Source organism: Talaromyces marneffei, chromosome 7 (assembly GCF_009556855.1).
Source record: "Talaromyces marneffei chromosome 7, complete sequence".
Classification (NCBI taxonomy): Eukaryota; Fungi; Ascomycota; class Eurotiomycetes; order Eurotiales; family Trichocomaceae; genus Talaromyces; species Talaromyces marneffei.
Genome location: NC_072354.1, coordinates 120,806 through 135,238, shown reverse-complemented (window position 1 = coordinate 135,238; position 14,433 = coordinate 120,806). Strand labels below are relative to the sequence as shown.

Sequence of the window (14,433 nt, the reverse complement as noted above, 5' to 3'; positions counted from 1 at the left end):
TGGATCCTCCTCGTTTGCGGGACTGAGCGTCCCCGACATGTGCATAATAAGCATGAATTAAGATGCTGATTGACAGTTTGAAGGCTGGCCCAACGGGATAGCAAATAGTTACGTAGCATCCCGAAAGTCAACCGAACTGCCACTGCGTAGTCTGCAAATCATCGCGGAGTCGCAGACATGTGCTTGGTTAGTTCGTGTAGAGTTAAGTAACCTACACCCACATGGATCCACTCGGACATACTATACATTATGTTCTTCTACTCTTCTTGACTCTAAATATTTCTAGCCCCAGGATAAGGTCCGAAATTTGGATCTTGAAGCACAGTGAATAGACAAAGAGTGCTACGGGGATGTTTATACGATCATCCTCGCCTGTACCTGGTTATCCAAACCGGTCTGTATCCAGTCTGAATACTGGTACATATCGTAAAATGTGTTACATATTTCAATATTCTATATTGCATACGAAGTACTCTATCCACAAGTTAGTCTCATTGGTCGGGTTGCGAATACATTCACATGCTTGCATGGATGTAATCCGAGGAACCGTCGAGGCAAATACATTGATGCATGCATGTTCGACTTATATCCTGACATACGTACCATAATCAAAGGCAATTCAATGGCCATACCATACTATTACCAACATTGGAATCCTGGACCAGTGAATAACAAGTACCCGAGGAAAGCTAGAGACTAGAATAAGCTTACTTAATTTTAGCTTAAAATGGAACTTGACCCATATTTCGACAAGGTTGAATATCAGCGCGCAGAAGGCTTTACTGGGAGCTTTGCACCCGAAAGTTGTTCAGTGAGGTTTTGATGTGTCGACACTACCTTGGCCAAGTGTGGAGACTTGCACCGACAATAAGGTAGAATGCATGTTATTGTAATGTATTTATAGCATGAAATGAAACAAGAAGAGAAAATTATTTTTATTAGCCTGATTAGGCTTCCTATATGACTGCCTAGCCCTCTGAAGGTATTCTGATGACACAGTCGTAGTTTTTCGATCTGAACACGGAATTGAGAAAATTCTACGCAACTTGGTACGTGTTATTCGCGGTTATATGGACATTTGGCTTATAATAGAAAATATGTAACGTTTAGAAAATACATTTATAGTACGTAGGTAGGTATCCACTATGCCTAATTCGGATTCATACAATTATACCATTCTCCAGCAAAGTACACGTCTCACGTAGAGATGTAGTGAATTGATCAATCTATCATCTAGTTAGCTCCTTTGACCGATAACCTGAATGAATGCTAAGAGAAAGGTGATTTTGACTAACATTGACTGAATCAAAAATGCTAAAATGATGGCCGGGAATCTCATAGATCTCCTTAACAAGATCAGCTTCATAACTATCCCAACCTAACATATTGGGAATTTTTGTACCCCTGCGCGATGGCACGGGATCTTTTGCTCGGAGTAAAACAGTTGGAGGCGGAGAAGGCATAGATATCGAGTCCATGCTTGAGTCGGATTCAGAACCACTGGTCCATGTTGGGAGTTCATAGGCTTTTGCACTAGCAGTTGCCTCCTTAATGAGCTTCATCATCCTTTGACGCTGTTTTACGGGAATATCTCGACTAAGATTCATATCTCGAACGTCGGGGTTTAGGTTCGCGGCGCTTATCGCTGGTGGATAAACAATATCGATCATGATAAGGCCGACAACGTTGATTATTAAATCGTTTGCGAGTATATGCGACATTTCCAGGGCTATTAAACCTCCCAGGGACCAACCTATGCCACGAAAAAAAATTAGTCAATGTCTAGTTGAATATATGCTGCTGCGGAAGTTAATAAAACAAACACATACCGCCCAACATGATCCTATTTGCTGGAGAGATGCTCTTTATCATCTCAACGTATTCTTGAGCCATCTCTACAATACCGCTAGTCCATTCTTCATTATCCTGGAATCTTGGATTGTAAATTCCGTATAGATCGCGACCTAGGTCGCCAAACGAATGATAACTGGTTATTGTGCCGCCGCCATCGTGGATGAGAAACAATGGCACTGACGATGCCTGGAACCGTTCTTGTTGAATAATCACTGGGTTATCTCCAAACATTTTACAGGCGGTATGTTGAATATCTCGGTGGTTTGGCTGAATGTTGCGACTCGACTTCTTTCGAGCACAGGGACGAACAGCAACCGGTGCAACGAGTCATCAACCAGAATTCAGTCACGACTCGGTTTCGGTCCGAAGCACGTCGCGCCAAGTCTCGGAAATTCCGATGTCCCACCATCCTCCAAACCATTATAGAATGACAATGCAGTATGATAAATATAGAATTTCCACTGGGGCCAAATATTGAAGTTTCATGACAAACCAGTCCACGGTAATAAACGTGAACGAAACCATTCAAAAATGTAAGCAATACGTATGCAACATGCCAAGTTAGATCTTGCAAGGTACTCCTTGAGTTCAAAGTCGCTCTACATATTTAGTACTCGTAGTATTGTACCTGACTAGGATTCGGACCTGCTCTACGCAGTAAGAAAGCTGAAATCGTAAACGAGAATGGTCGAATCAGGATTCACAATCTGATCCACAAAGCAGGTAAATTTAAGGTTAATATTTATTAGAACCTTATTTTGTGGCTGACCCATTGTTTGAAATAATACACGCTAGTTGCACAATACGAATCATGATACGAAATGTAATACCACCAATACAGACAATACAGACAATACACAACAGCATGTTATTTACACTCATGTACCGTACCACATACGCTTGAAAGCTTCCTTACGAGCAGCATGAGCTCTTTAGCTTACGGCCAACTAGTGGATTAGCTGCAGCTCCTCGTGCGCTAGTTAAATCTCACAGCTTAACCATTCATCACAGACAGGGATTGGTAATAACACCCATACACGTATTTACCCTGCACTGGTACAGATGATGACCACATATTTGTACAGCTGTAAATATCACTTTGTGCCTCGAAGTGTGGACACACATCAATGACTCCACACGAAGCCCTCAGCTCTCGACTTCTCGAACATCCCTAGAAGCTGTGCGAAGAGCTAAGTCCTTTATGTCCGGTGCAGTTCTTCTCGAAGTAGGCTCATATCCCCGCGTGAATGTAGAGTAGTTTCGCCAGCTTCTGACTTGAAGATTTCAATCTAGTCAGTTACAACAAAATCATTCCTTCATACTTGCACTCCAATACTAAAAATAAAATTTTCAAGCGCCAGAATCAATTCTATTCACGCAATGGTTTTCAAATCTCCATCTTGGGTGCCAAGTCTGCCGTGTCCAATTCCCGATGATATCCCCGTTGGCGAATTCGTGCTGAGCGGATATCAAAGCCCACGAGCAGAGACATCCGGAGCCAGCCCGCTCATCTGTGGTATCACAGGAAAGCAGTACACGCTCAATGCACTTCGCGAACAGGTAGACCTCGTTGCACCAAGCTTAAGCAACGAGCTTGGATGGAAACCTAACGAAGGTGAATCATGGGACAAAGTCCTGGCTATCTACAGCTTCAACTCTGTAAATCCTACATACCTATTATAGGCTGGTACGAGGTGGTTCTGTTCGCTAACAATTCTTTCCCATAAACAGGTTGAATACCTTATCCTATGCTGGGCCGTTCATCGACTCAACGGTATCTGCTTGACAATCCACACCGGAAGCTCAAACAAAGAAATCGAACAGCACTTGACTCGTTCCAAATGCAAGGCCATTTTCGTCTCTCCCAGTCTATTGAAGACATGTCTCCAAGTAACAAACCCATTGGACATCCCACAAAAAAATATCTACACCATCCCCGTTCCCGGCGAGCCTGTGAGCACTGTAGATGGCCACAAAAGCTTTGAGCAGCTTCTTGCAGCGGGTCCCGATTTGCCATCCTTGGAGCCGCTCAAATGGGAAAGGGGCCAAGGAAAGAAACAGGTGGCTTACTTGGCTGCCACAAGTGGTACCTCTGGCTTACAGGTACTCAGCATCTCCCCACGAAATATGAACAAAGAAGACTAACTATTGACCTCAACAGAAACTTGCCAAAATCGGACACTACAATATCATCGCTAATATCCTTCAAACCGCCACTTTCGACGGTGGATATACCCCCAGCCAACCTGAGAGTGGAATTCTGTTCCTCCCATTGAGTCACACGTACGCGCTTGAAGTGTCGCATATGTTGTTATGGCGGGGAGATGCCATCATTCTTCAGCCCAACTTCGACATGATGAAGATGTTGAAAGCGGTTACTACCTTCAAACTGGAGCGTTTGTATTTAGTGAGTCCTATCTTTTCGCGATAATGGTAACGAGCCGTAATTAATAAATACCTCGTATAAAGGTCCCCGCCATTGTTGGCGCATTGATCAAGAACCCATTCTTGTTCCAAATGTTTGATTTGTCGTCAGTGAAAACAATCATTTCAGGTTCTGCGCCGTTTGACAAGAATCTCGGTGAGGCCGTCAAGAAAGTCAGGCCCGATTGGAAGATTCTTCCTGGTTATGGTAAATACGGCCTTTCGTCAACAAAGTTTCCAACACACGCGATGGAAAATAGGATCTAACCAGTGCTAGGTCTTACTGAGAGTTCCATTATTGCAACATTTACAAACGCCCACGACCAAATGTACGGGTCTTCGGGATCACTTCTACCCGAAGTTCAACTCCGACTAATTGACGAAAATGGAATCGATATTGAAGAACATGAAAAGCCTGGTGAAGTTCTATTGAAGGGACCAAACATCATTTCTGGATATCTCAATGATCCCGAAGCCACTACAACCCTGATTGACTCAGAAGGTTGGCTTCATTCTGGTGATGTTGGTCTGATCAGGCTATCACCTCAGCAGAACGAACATCTAGTAATTGTTGACCGCTTGAGAGATATGATTAAAGTCAAGGTCAGACTTCATGCAAGGCGTCTTTTCCCAAATTTACAACTAACTCATTATTGTAGGGCATGCAAGTTTCTCCCACCGACATTGAAGCTGCGCTGATTGTACACCCAGCTGTTCGTGACGTGGCTGTCATTGGTGTTAAGGACGAACATGCTGGTGAGCGTGCAAAGGCATTTGTTGTAAGATCACCGGATACTATGCAAGACCTTTCTGAAGAACAGGTAAAGGAATCAATCAGGGAGCATGTGGAGAAACATCTCAGCGAGTTGCATTGGTTACACGACAGAATTTCCTTTATTGCCGAGATTCCTAAGAACCAGAACAATAAGATTCTGAAAGTGAAGCTGAGAGCAATGGAACGCGGCGAGTAAAGTTAGCTTCTTCCCCATGTAGGTATGAAACTTCATATATTCTTCCTTTCTCGCCACCTAAATCAATCCATCATTCCAGAAGTTGCGATACACTTCAAAGGGTGACAAAGGGTGAATACATTAATATCTACATAGCGGTCCAGAGTGAGCCAAAACTATGTTAACATTTTATTACATGGTAGCTACAAAGCATGGATGTAGTAATTTATACCTTGACGGTCCACATCCGAGCTATTTCTGTGATTGTAACCCTAACCCTATATCCATATATATTATAAAGCAATGTTTCAGTTCAACTGGCAGTATTTTACAAGGTATGATAGAAAGGGCTCAATGTTTCGACCCTGCTAGATGACTAACACGATGGAATGTGTATCATTGTGGCCACTTTTGTGCAGAAATCGCGAGGTAAATAATGATTTCCAAATATATAAATAGGTAGTTAACCCGTTAAGAACGAATTGCATAATCATACTGCTAGAGAAATGAAGAAGAGTACACAAGAAGACCATCTATACAACCCTGGAAATCAAAACTCAGCTTTCGCAATACTAAACCTAGTCAATCTTCATTACTCCTTTGATACAGTCTTGGGCTTCAACGAATCCTCTACAAGACGTGACTCCTTTGTCACAATTTCTGCTAGCTCTTGGATACTGCCAGTACCTCTCAAGACAAGCAGAGGAACGTTTGCTTGTAGATATGCGCCAATCCAGTTTCTCAGCTCGACAGCAACAAGAGAGTCAACGCCGTAGGCATCCAAGCTTTCATCAGGGTTGAGACGCTCCACTGGTAGTGCGGTAACTTTGCTCAACTGCACCAATATGGCCTGGCAGATCACTTCGACGGCATCCTCTGATGTGCTTGCTGATCGAAGTTCCGCAATAACATCTGACGTTGCACCAGCGACTTGAACTTGAGAGGCACCTTGTCTACGGACATGGACGAATTTCATATCCTCCATCCAGACACTTTCACCAAGACCAAGCTCGTCTCCGGATGGAGTCAAACCAATTGAGGTCTGGCAGAGGCCAGATTGGCTTGCAAAGGGATTGGAGATCACTTGATCAAGGTGGGCAAGGAACTCAAACACTGATGTAGTTCCCATACCTTGTCGGCGCAAAGAAGCGGCAACCTCAGGGTTTTCGCTGACATATCCGATCTCAACGATGGCACCGACATTGATCGAATGGGTAGGTAGACCGTGAGAGTTCCTGTAATGGGCAAGAGCATCTTGGAAAGCGCAAGCTGCAGAATAATTACTCTGGCCGACATTACCACCAAGGGCGACGGCGGAGGATAGCATTACAAAGAAGTCAAGGCTTGACGGCAGAGCATTGTGAAGGTTCCAGGTCCCCTTGACCTTAGGGTTGACAGCACCCGACCATTGCTGATAGGTCATCTCATCGAACACGGAGTCCTAAATTAAATGTAGGTTAGTATTCGATCTAGGGAATTGATTGAATTTTCTGTTCACTCACCTCGAGAATCATAGCCGATTGTACTATGCCACGGATTGGCGGTAGATTGTCTTTCAGTTCGGCTACAACCTGTTTCAATTGATTTTCATCACCAACATCGCACTTCTTGACGTGAACGATAGTTCCCAGTTTCTTTGCAGACTCCATCAAAGAGAGGGCTTGCTCATTCATGGTACCAGAGCGAGAAAAGGTGACAATGTTCTTCGCGCCTCTCTCGGCCATCCAAAGAACGATGCGCTTTCCGAGACCACCGAGACCTCCTACAACAATGTAAGTCGCATCCGATTTGAGTTTAGCTGACTTTGGGCGAGGAGGAATAATCTAGCATTAATTTCTTAGCAACTCTCCTCTTACAGCTTTCGCGTGTTATAGAAGGAACAATATACCTTGACTTGTTGGTCTTCTTCGACGGTGAGGATGATCTTTCCAATATGCTTACCAGCTTGGATTAAGCGGAAAGCATCTTCAAGGTTGGAGATTGGCATTACCATGATGGAGACAGGTCCAATAGCACCAGCATTTATCAACTCAATAACGTCGTGGAGTACACGCTGAGCAAGAGTCTTGGCCTTGGCGATCACAAGAGCCATGTCGACGTAAGCAAACGTTACATTCTTCAAAAGGAACTCCATTGGCATCAATGCATCGTCCATGAGATCCTTTCGGCCGATTTCAACAAAACGTCCGAAGGGCGCCACAATATTGGTTGATTCACGGAACATCTCACCGCTCAAGGAGTTGAGCACGACGTCGACACCGCGGCCACCAGTCATCTTCATGATTCCCTCATAGAAAGAGGTGTTTCGACTTGAGAAGAAGTGATCTTCGGGGATGCCAAACTTCTGAATGAGGAATTCCTTCTTCGTGTCACTTCCTACAGTGACGAAGATCTCTGCGCCTAGGTATTTCGCTAGCATGATGGCGGCTTGACCAACAGCCCCAGCACCTGAGTGAATAAGAACCCTTTCACCCTTCTTTAGCTTACCCATGTCAACGATTGAGTAATAGACAGTGATCCAAACAATTGGCAGAGAAGCTGCTTCTTCGATTGTCAAACTGTCGGGGATGACATGACAGCAGTCACCGTGGACAATGGGGTAGTTGGTGTAAGAACGCGAGTAGAGAGCGCAAACACGGTCACCAGGCTTAAAACGGTCTCTCATATTGGCTCCGACCTCAATGACAATACCAGCGCAGTCGTTTTGCATTTGGTTGATACCTTCCAGTTGGCCAGAGGCAATCAGGACGTCCTTGAAGTTGATACTTGCTGCACCAAGTCCGATCTTGATATGGTCAGGGTCGAGTGGTCCCACGGCCTCTGGATCGTCCTTCCATCTAATTGTCTCCAGCAAACCGGGAATGGCAAGCTCTGCTGTAAGGACTCTATCATGTCCGAGGAATGACGACTCTTCGGGCTCCGACTTTCCTAGAGAGTCGTGGATAAACTTGCTCATGGCCCGTTGAGCCACAACTCGGGGTACATAGAGCTGACCATCTCTTTCCCGGTATTCTGATTCAACATCTCCGGCAACGGCGTCAAGATCAAATGACGGGCTACGAAGCACATCCGCAATCACATCTACAACGCTGTCTGGGGTGGATTTGGCGCTGATCTCTAGGGAGATAAGTCTGATCTCGTTATGTTCCATACGAAGCGAACGGAGGAAACCACTAATGAGAGCTCCATCTGGTCTGGTAGACTCTGCAGTTCGTTCCTGTGTAATGAACAATGCTGCTTTTGACAGGGTTATTCGTTCCTTCAATGCGTCCCATTGGTTATCTTGAATCGACCCCGCTAGAATATCGCACACTTCTGGAAGCAGTACCGAGACCGTATCACCTTCGTAGGGTGTCTCAAGATCACTTGAAATAATGTCATCATTTGGCATGGATTCCTTGAGCTTGTTTGCAAGACGGGCAGTGGCTTGGTCGCCAGACTTGAGACCAACAACCTCCACGGCGGAAGTAGTTGCTTCAGATTCGTGAGTCTCATTGGCATGAGCAACGAAAACGCTAATGGTACCTCCATCCTTACGCTCATAGTCATTGAACATAGGTGATGTTTGTTCAAAGCCTGTCTTCCGCAGTTTTTCCTCCCATTGAGGAATTTCAAGCAATGGGGACATTGTACGGCCCTCATCGTAGCCACTCCACCAACCAGAGAATGTTCCATAGAACAAGTTGTAGTAGAGCTGATTCATTGTGATTTCCATCAGAATGAATTTACCACCCGGTTTGAGCAATGATCTCACGTTATTTAGCACTGTTTCGATCCTCGAGGTTGCGTGAATGACGTTACAGGCAATGATGATGTCGTAGCTGTTGGGAGTGAACCCTTGCTCAACAGGATCGTTCTCAGCATTAAGAACTTGGTAGTTTACGATATCTTCAAAATCGACGAGGCGTTCTTTGGCTGCCGGGAAGAATCCTGCGGAGATATCTGTAAAGTCATATCGAGATGCAAGGACTCTGTCATCTGGCTTGAGCCTTTGCAACAATGGCAAGGTCACCGATGCTGTTCCGGCTCCAATCTCAAGAACTTTCATATCAGGTGTCTGTCGACCATACTGAGCACAGTACGCAGCAATTTGGTCATAACACCGAATGCATCGTTCCTCGAGATAGATCTTCTCCAACAGATTGTCCTCTCTGACGAATGTCAAAGGATGCGCGTTTCCTCGAAGGATACCTGGGAAGTGAGGTCCAAGTCTTCGGAGAGCTTGACCACCAATAGTTTCATCCGTCATTGCCTCAACCAGAGCAGCAGCATTGAAAGTATCGGTTGCATGTGTTTGCATCCAGGCATACCAATATTTCAAGTGTCCTTCTGGAACTTCCTCTGGAGACACCTCTTTCAACGCCTGCTGCAAATACGATGTGGCTAATGCATCCAACCTTTGGTTTCTGTGCACAACGGAACCTTGGTTCTCCAGGCCTTGTTTGAACTTAGCATCCACCTGGTCTTTTGTTACGTTTCGCATGTAGGTTGCCCACTCAATTGAGTGGATGAAATCCCGGGAGTTTCCTGCCACAGGAACAAGCCCTGGTAGGCGAGTCGCAGTAACAGTTGATGCTTGAAGAATCACCTTTCCTGGTTGGGTCTCATTGTCAAAAATACCAATATCGTAAGTCAATTGACCTGTGGTTCTGTGGGCGTAACATGTCAAATTCTTCGTCGACATGTCTATGTTCCCTGAAATAGTCATTTTCTTGATGAAGGTAGGCACAACAGTCTCTTTGAAGTTGTCCTCAAAGATTAGGACGGCGTAGAGACTGTGGAAGAGACAGGCGTCGAGAACGGCTGGGTGAATGAGATATGGAGATGCATCCTCGTCCGATGGTTTTACTGTCGCAATAGCTGAACCTTGTGTAGTCTTTACATCAATGACATTGTCAAATGGACTCGCCCAGTCGAGGCCCAAGTCTTTGGCCAAGAAGTACAATTTCTTGGGGTTGATGTCCCGCCCCGATTGAATCAATTGTGCGTGCAATTTCTGATCCTCCGTGGAGATAATCTTATCAAGGTCCCCTTCACTAGTGAGGTCAGCATTGATCAAACCACGACAGTGCTCTGTCCAAGCGTTATCGGCGTTGACAGTAAAAACGCGGAACTCGCTCCAGTTCTTAGAAGACTTCCGGGCAGAGTGGACTTGCGGTCTCAATGAGAAGTTGATCTCGAGGTCTTCGACGCCTTCTGACAAGACCAAAGCTTGCCCAAAGCTGACGTTGCGAATGTTATAGTTCTTGATGGATGCTTCTGGACTCTCAGCAAAAGTGTGCTCTTTCATAGCTTGAATAGCCAGAGCGAGGTAACCTGCGGCAGGGAAGACGATTTGGCCTTGAACAATGTGTCCACGTAGCCAAGGAAGTTCATCCAAGCGGATGAATTTGCGCCATCGGGGCTCAACGCTGTTATAGTCGCCCCCCATTGTTCCCAAAAGATCATGAGGAATAGACTTTCTATTTCTGTAAGCCTTGGAGATGCGACTCTCGTGCCAAAACGTCCGGCTATGGTCGAAGGCATAAGCGGGAACGTCAGTCAGGAGCTTGTTAATAGTTGTTGCATCGAACCCATTGTTGGCAAGATCAAGCTTGACTGGGAATCCTTCCAAGAACAACGTTCGTAGTGCCGAAAAGATAGTAGTTTCTGCGTTTGTCCCTCGCTTGAGGGTTCCTGTGTAAGGAATCTTAGCAGCATCTCCCCGAAGGGTACGGAGTGTCTGAGAGATGGGACCGCCAAGCTGGAAGTGAGGACCCAACTCAAGAAGCACATCGAGTCTCTTGTGTCCTGACTTGAATTGGCACATTTTCTTGGTAGCTTCAGTGAACTGTACTGGAGATACCAGATTTTGAACCCAGTAGTCCCTGTCGATAATAGTGTCTCCGACTTCTTCACTGGTAAGTGATGAAATCATTACAACAGAACTATCTGTTTTGCCGCCTTCGATACCCTCCAGAGCTGCGCGGTACTCGCTTTCAATCAAATTCATTTGATGCGAGTGGTAAGCTGCGCCTCCCGTCCGTAACTTACGGTTGAAGATGTCCGCATCGCCCAAGACTTCTTGAAGCAATTCAATCGCGTCATCATCACCAGATACAGTTACACTGGATGGACTGTTGAAGCAGGCAATACGAAGGCGTTTTTGTGCATCTCCAATCTCCTTGATCTTCTCAGCAACGGCTTCAGGAGACTCTCCAACAGCCAACATGCCCCCGGGACAGTCGGAAACCCTCTTGCGCAGGACACTGGCAAGACGGCCTCGGTGATAAGAGACCGTCATTGCATCCTCAAAGGATATAGCTTTGGCACAGTATGCAGCACCGATTTCACCGCTTGAGTGACCCGCTACAAAAGACGGTAGGATACCCAACTCAGCAAGTGAATCTGCAAGGGCAAGTTGAATGGCAGTGGATAATGGCTGAGCAACTTCCGGCTCGTCAACGCGAGTTGTTTCTGCTGACTTCAACAGTTCTGTGGTAAGATCCCAAGAGCAGCCGATTTCTTTCAATTGTTGTCCCGCACGGTTGATTGATCTGGTAAAGCTAGGCCACTTTCCAAGCAATTCACTTCCCATCCCGGCATATTGCGCACCTTGTCCACTGAAGACAAATCCTACACGTCGCTGTCCTTTCGTGTCCCTTCGCGGAATGGGTGTCTTGGACAAGTCATCCAATTGAGTTATAAGTTCTTCAATTCTTGATGCCACCACACCGGCGCGATGTCCAAAAACGGATCTGCGGCCAAGGGTATATGCGAGGTTATCCAACCACCCTTCGGACTCAGCGGATTCCGAAGCTTTTGTCTTGAGGTATTCTACCATTCGTTGCGCCGAACCCTGGGCAGACTTCTCAGTCTCGGCACTTAGAACAAAAATTCTGTTCCTAACTAATTTTTGAGACTTCGAGGAAGCATTGATTCGCCCAGCCAATGGCGACGGTGGCGCAAAAAAAGAGTCCACAGAATCAAGGATAACGTGTGCATTTGTACCACCATAACCAAAGCTAATAAACGATGTTAGTATGTCACCAAAGTCCAGATTAAGACTAGGGTAATTACCAGTTAACAGAGATGCGGCGGAGATCTCGACGCTCTAACTGAAGTGGTATCTAGAAAACCTTCGAGTTAGTATCTCCTCACAAGTAAAATTAGGTGACAAGTGCTTACCCTTAACTTCAGCTGTTTGAGGGGAATTGTGGTGTTTGCGCGCTCAAAGTTGACTTGAGGAGGAACGAAGCCCTTCTCGAGCATCAAAATACTCTTCAACATGCCAGTCAAACCGGCGGCACTCTCTAAGTGCCCCACATTTCCTTTTACGGATCCGATCAACAGAGGATTATCCATCTCTCTTTGACATGACAACGCTTCAGCAATCGCCTTTGCTTCAATTGGATCTCCAACCTTGGTACCTGTACCGTGAGCCTCAACGTAGTCGACGTCAAGTAGGTTGATACCAGCTTGAGCGTAAGCCTTACGGATAGCCGCAGATTGAGCAAGGCCACTAGGAACGCTAATACCAGGAGTTCTACCATCCTGGTTGAGGACGGAGTTTCGGATTATAGCCCGGATTGGCTTCCCCTCTTTGAGGGCGCTGGATAGAGTTTGTATAACCACACCGGTGCAGCCTTCTCCTCGACCGTAACCATTTGCTCTTTCGTCGAATGGGAAAGACTTTCCTTCGTTCGAGAACATTTTGAGCTGGCTCTGGTATGTATATCTCTGTGGATCTAGAGTCAAGTTGACACCAGCCACAAAACTGCGGTCGGTTTCTCCTGTTCGAAGACTCTGAACAGCTGAGTGTAGAGCCACCATACTCGCAGAGCAGCCAGTGTCAACTGTAAAACTCGGGCCCTTTGTATTATAGTAATAGGATAATCTGTTGGAGGATATGGCCGGACCAGTGCCTGTTGTCTGATAAAAAGCTGGGAAGTTGGTGTCACGACTGAGGACTTCATTATAATCGGATGTCCACTGTCCAACATAAACACCAGTATTTGATCCCCATAACTGTTCACTTGTAATGCCGGCATTTTCAAATGCCTCATAGGCAACCTCGAGAAGAAGTCTTTGTTGGGGGTCAATGGCCTATTTTTATGTGTCAGTCAATCGTATTATCGCGACATTGACTGCTAAACCTACGGTAGCTTCCATGGGCCGAATCCCAAAGAAAGCGGCATCAAAAGCAGCAATATCTTCCTCTAGGAAGTGACCACCATTCGTATTTGTCTATGAGAATGGCGTGACCAACTTTGTTAGTATTCATTCATTGCTGTTGCGCAGAAAAGAAGATATCATCGTTGACTGGCTAAGCTACAGAGACTTACAGTTCCATTCTTGAGTCCTGATGGGCTGTGGAAACCTGTATGACTGAATCGATTTGCTGGGAAAGGGCCCCAAGCCGACTTTCCGGCAGCAAGTAAATCCCAAAGCTTTGAAGGCGATGAAGCACCTCCAGGCAGTCGGCAGCCCACGCCAACAATTGCGATGGGCTCTACAGTTCCGCTTTCACTGGCATATACTTCATCCGAGGTATGAGATCCATTGACCTGAGTCCATTCGGACGGTTCAGAGCTGCCAACATCACCCATTGTTTTCTAGTATATCGTATAACGCTTAGATAATATTGGAATAATGTTGCACTGAATCCGGGTAGATGTATACTGAAGCAACTACAAGGATGTCGAGAAGTGCCTGGCGGATATAAGGGAGAGGATGTTTGGAGAGAAGGAATGAGGGTGTAGGAGATCTTAAAACGCAGGTTTTGAATGTGGAAGTATCAATGTCCCCCAAAGAGCTAATGTTTCTGCTCTAACTATAGATTTGGATTTTCAGTCGTAGCAACGTTCCCACCTTTCAGTCATATAGTTAAAATATTTTGAAACCTCGAGGCTCCTACCAAGCTGGTGATTTGCTAACCTATCAGCCGTCAATCCGAACTACAGTCTAGAATTACAATCTCAACCTTGCAGCTGCCCCATCTTCCCACTGTTCGTTAAGGCTTGAGTAGAGATACATTGGATAACTTGTAAGTTGAATTGTATGTCGCTTTCTCCAATGGGAAGGTTGTTGCAGTGTCTCCATAATGAAGCCCCCATGTGTATGTATGTATGGCGCCACGTTTTGTAAGCTGTACGTGTATTGTAACTAAACTGTTCTGAAACGGTAATATTGTAATACATGTAATACATAGATAATTCTTGTAAGT

At 45.6% G+C, this 14,433-nt stretch overlaps 3 protein-coding genes across 3 annotated transcripts; 1 reads left to right on the top strand and 2 right to left on the bottom strand.

Moving 5' to 3' along the window:
* Positions 1 to 1,160: 1,160 nt before the first annotated feature.
* EYB26_008693 (uncharacterized protein) lies at positions 1,161 to 2,085 on the bottom strand (the record flags this gene model as incomplete). The annotated part of the gene is made up of 3 exons (XM_054267944.1): positions 1,161 to 1,226; positions 1,296 to 1,753; positions 1,830 to 2,085. 3 exons carry the CDS (start codon positions 2,083 to 2,085, stop codon positions 1,161 to 1,163), a joined length of 780 nt encoding a protein of 259 aa, XP_054123919.1.
* Positions 2,086 to 3,234: 1,149 nt separating this feature from the next.
* Positions 3,235 to 5,249, top strand: EYB26_008692 (uncharacterized protein; the record flags this gene model as incomplete). Its single annotated transcript, XM_054267943.1, has 6 exons — positions 3,235 to 3,513; positions 3,586 to 3,957; positions 4,016 to 4,261; positions 4,324 to 4,486; positions 4,556 to 4,881; positions 4,938 to 5,249. The coding sequence occupies 6 exons, from the start codon at positions 3,235 to 3,237 to the stop codon at positions 5,247 to 5,249; spliced, it is 1,698 nt and encodes a 565-aa protein (XP_054123918.1).
* Positions 5,250 to 5,820: 571 nt separating this feature from the next.
* EYB26_008691 (uncharacterized protein) lies at positions 5,821 to 13,816 on the bottom strand (the record flags this gene model as incomplete). The annotated part of the gene is made up of 7 exons (XM_054267942.1): positions 5,821 to 6,669; positions 6,731 to 7,051; positions 7,117 to 12,232; positions 12,288 to 12,337; positions 12,396 to 13,313; positions 13,368 to 13,454; positions 13,553 to 13,816. 7 exons carry the CDS (start codon positions 13,814 to 13,816, stop codon positions 5,821 to 5,823), a joined length of 7,605 nt encoding a protein of 2,534 aa, XP_054123917.1.
* Between the last annotated feature and the right edge of the window lie 617 nt (positions 13,817 to 14,433).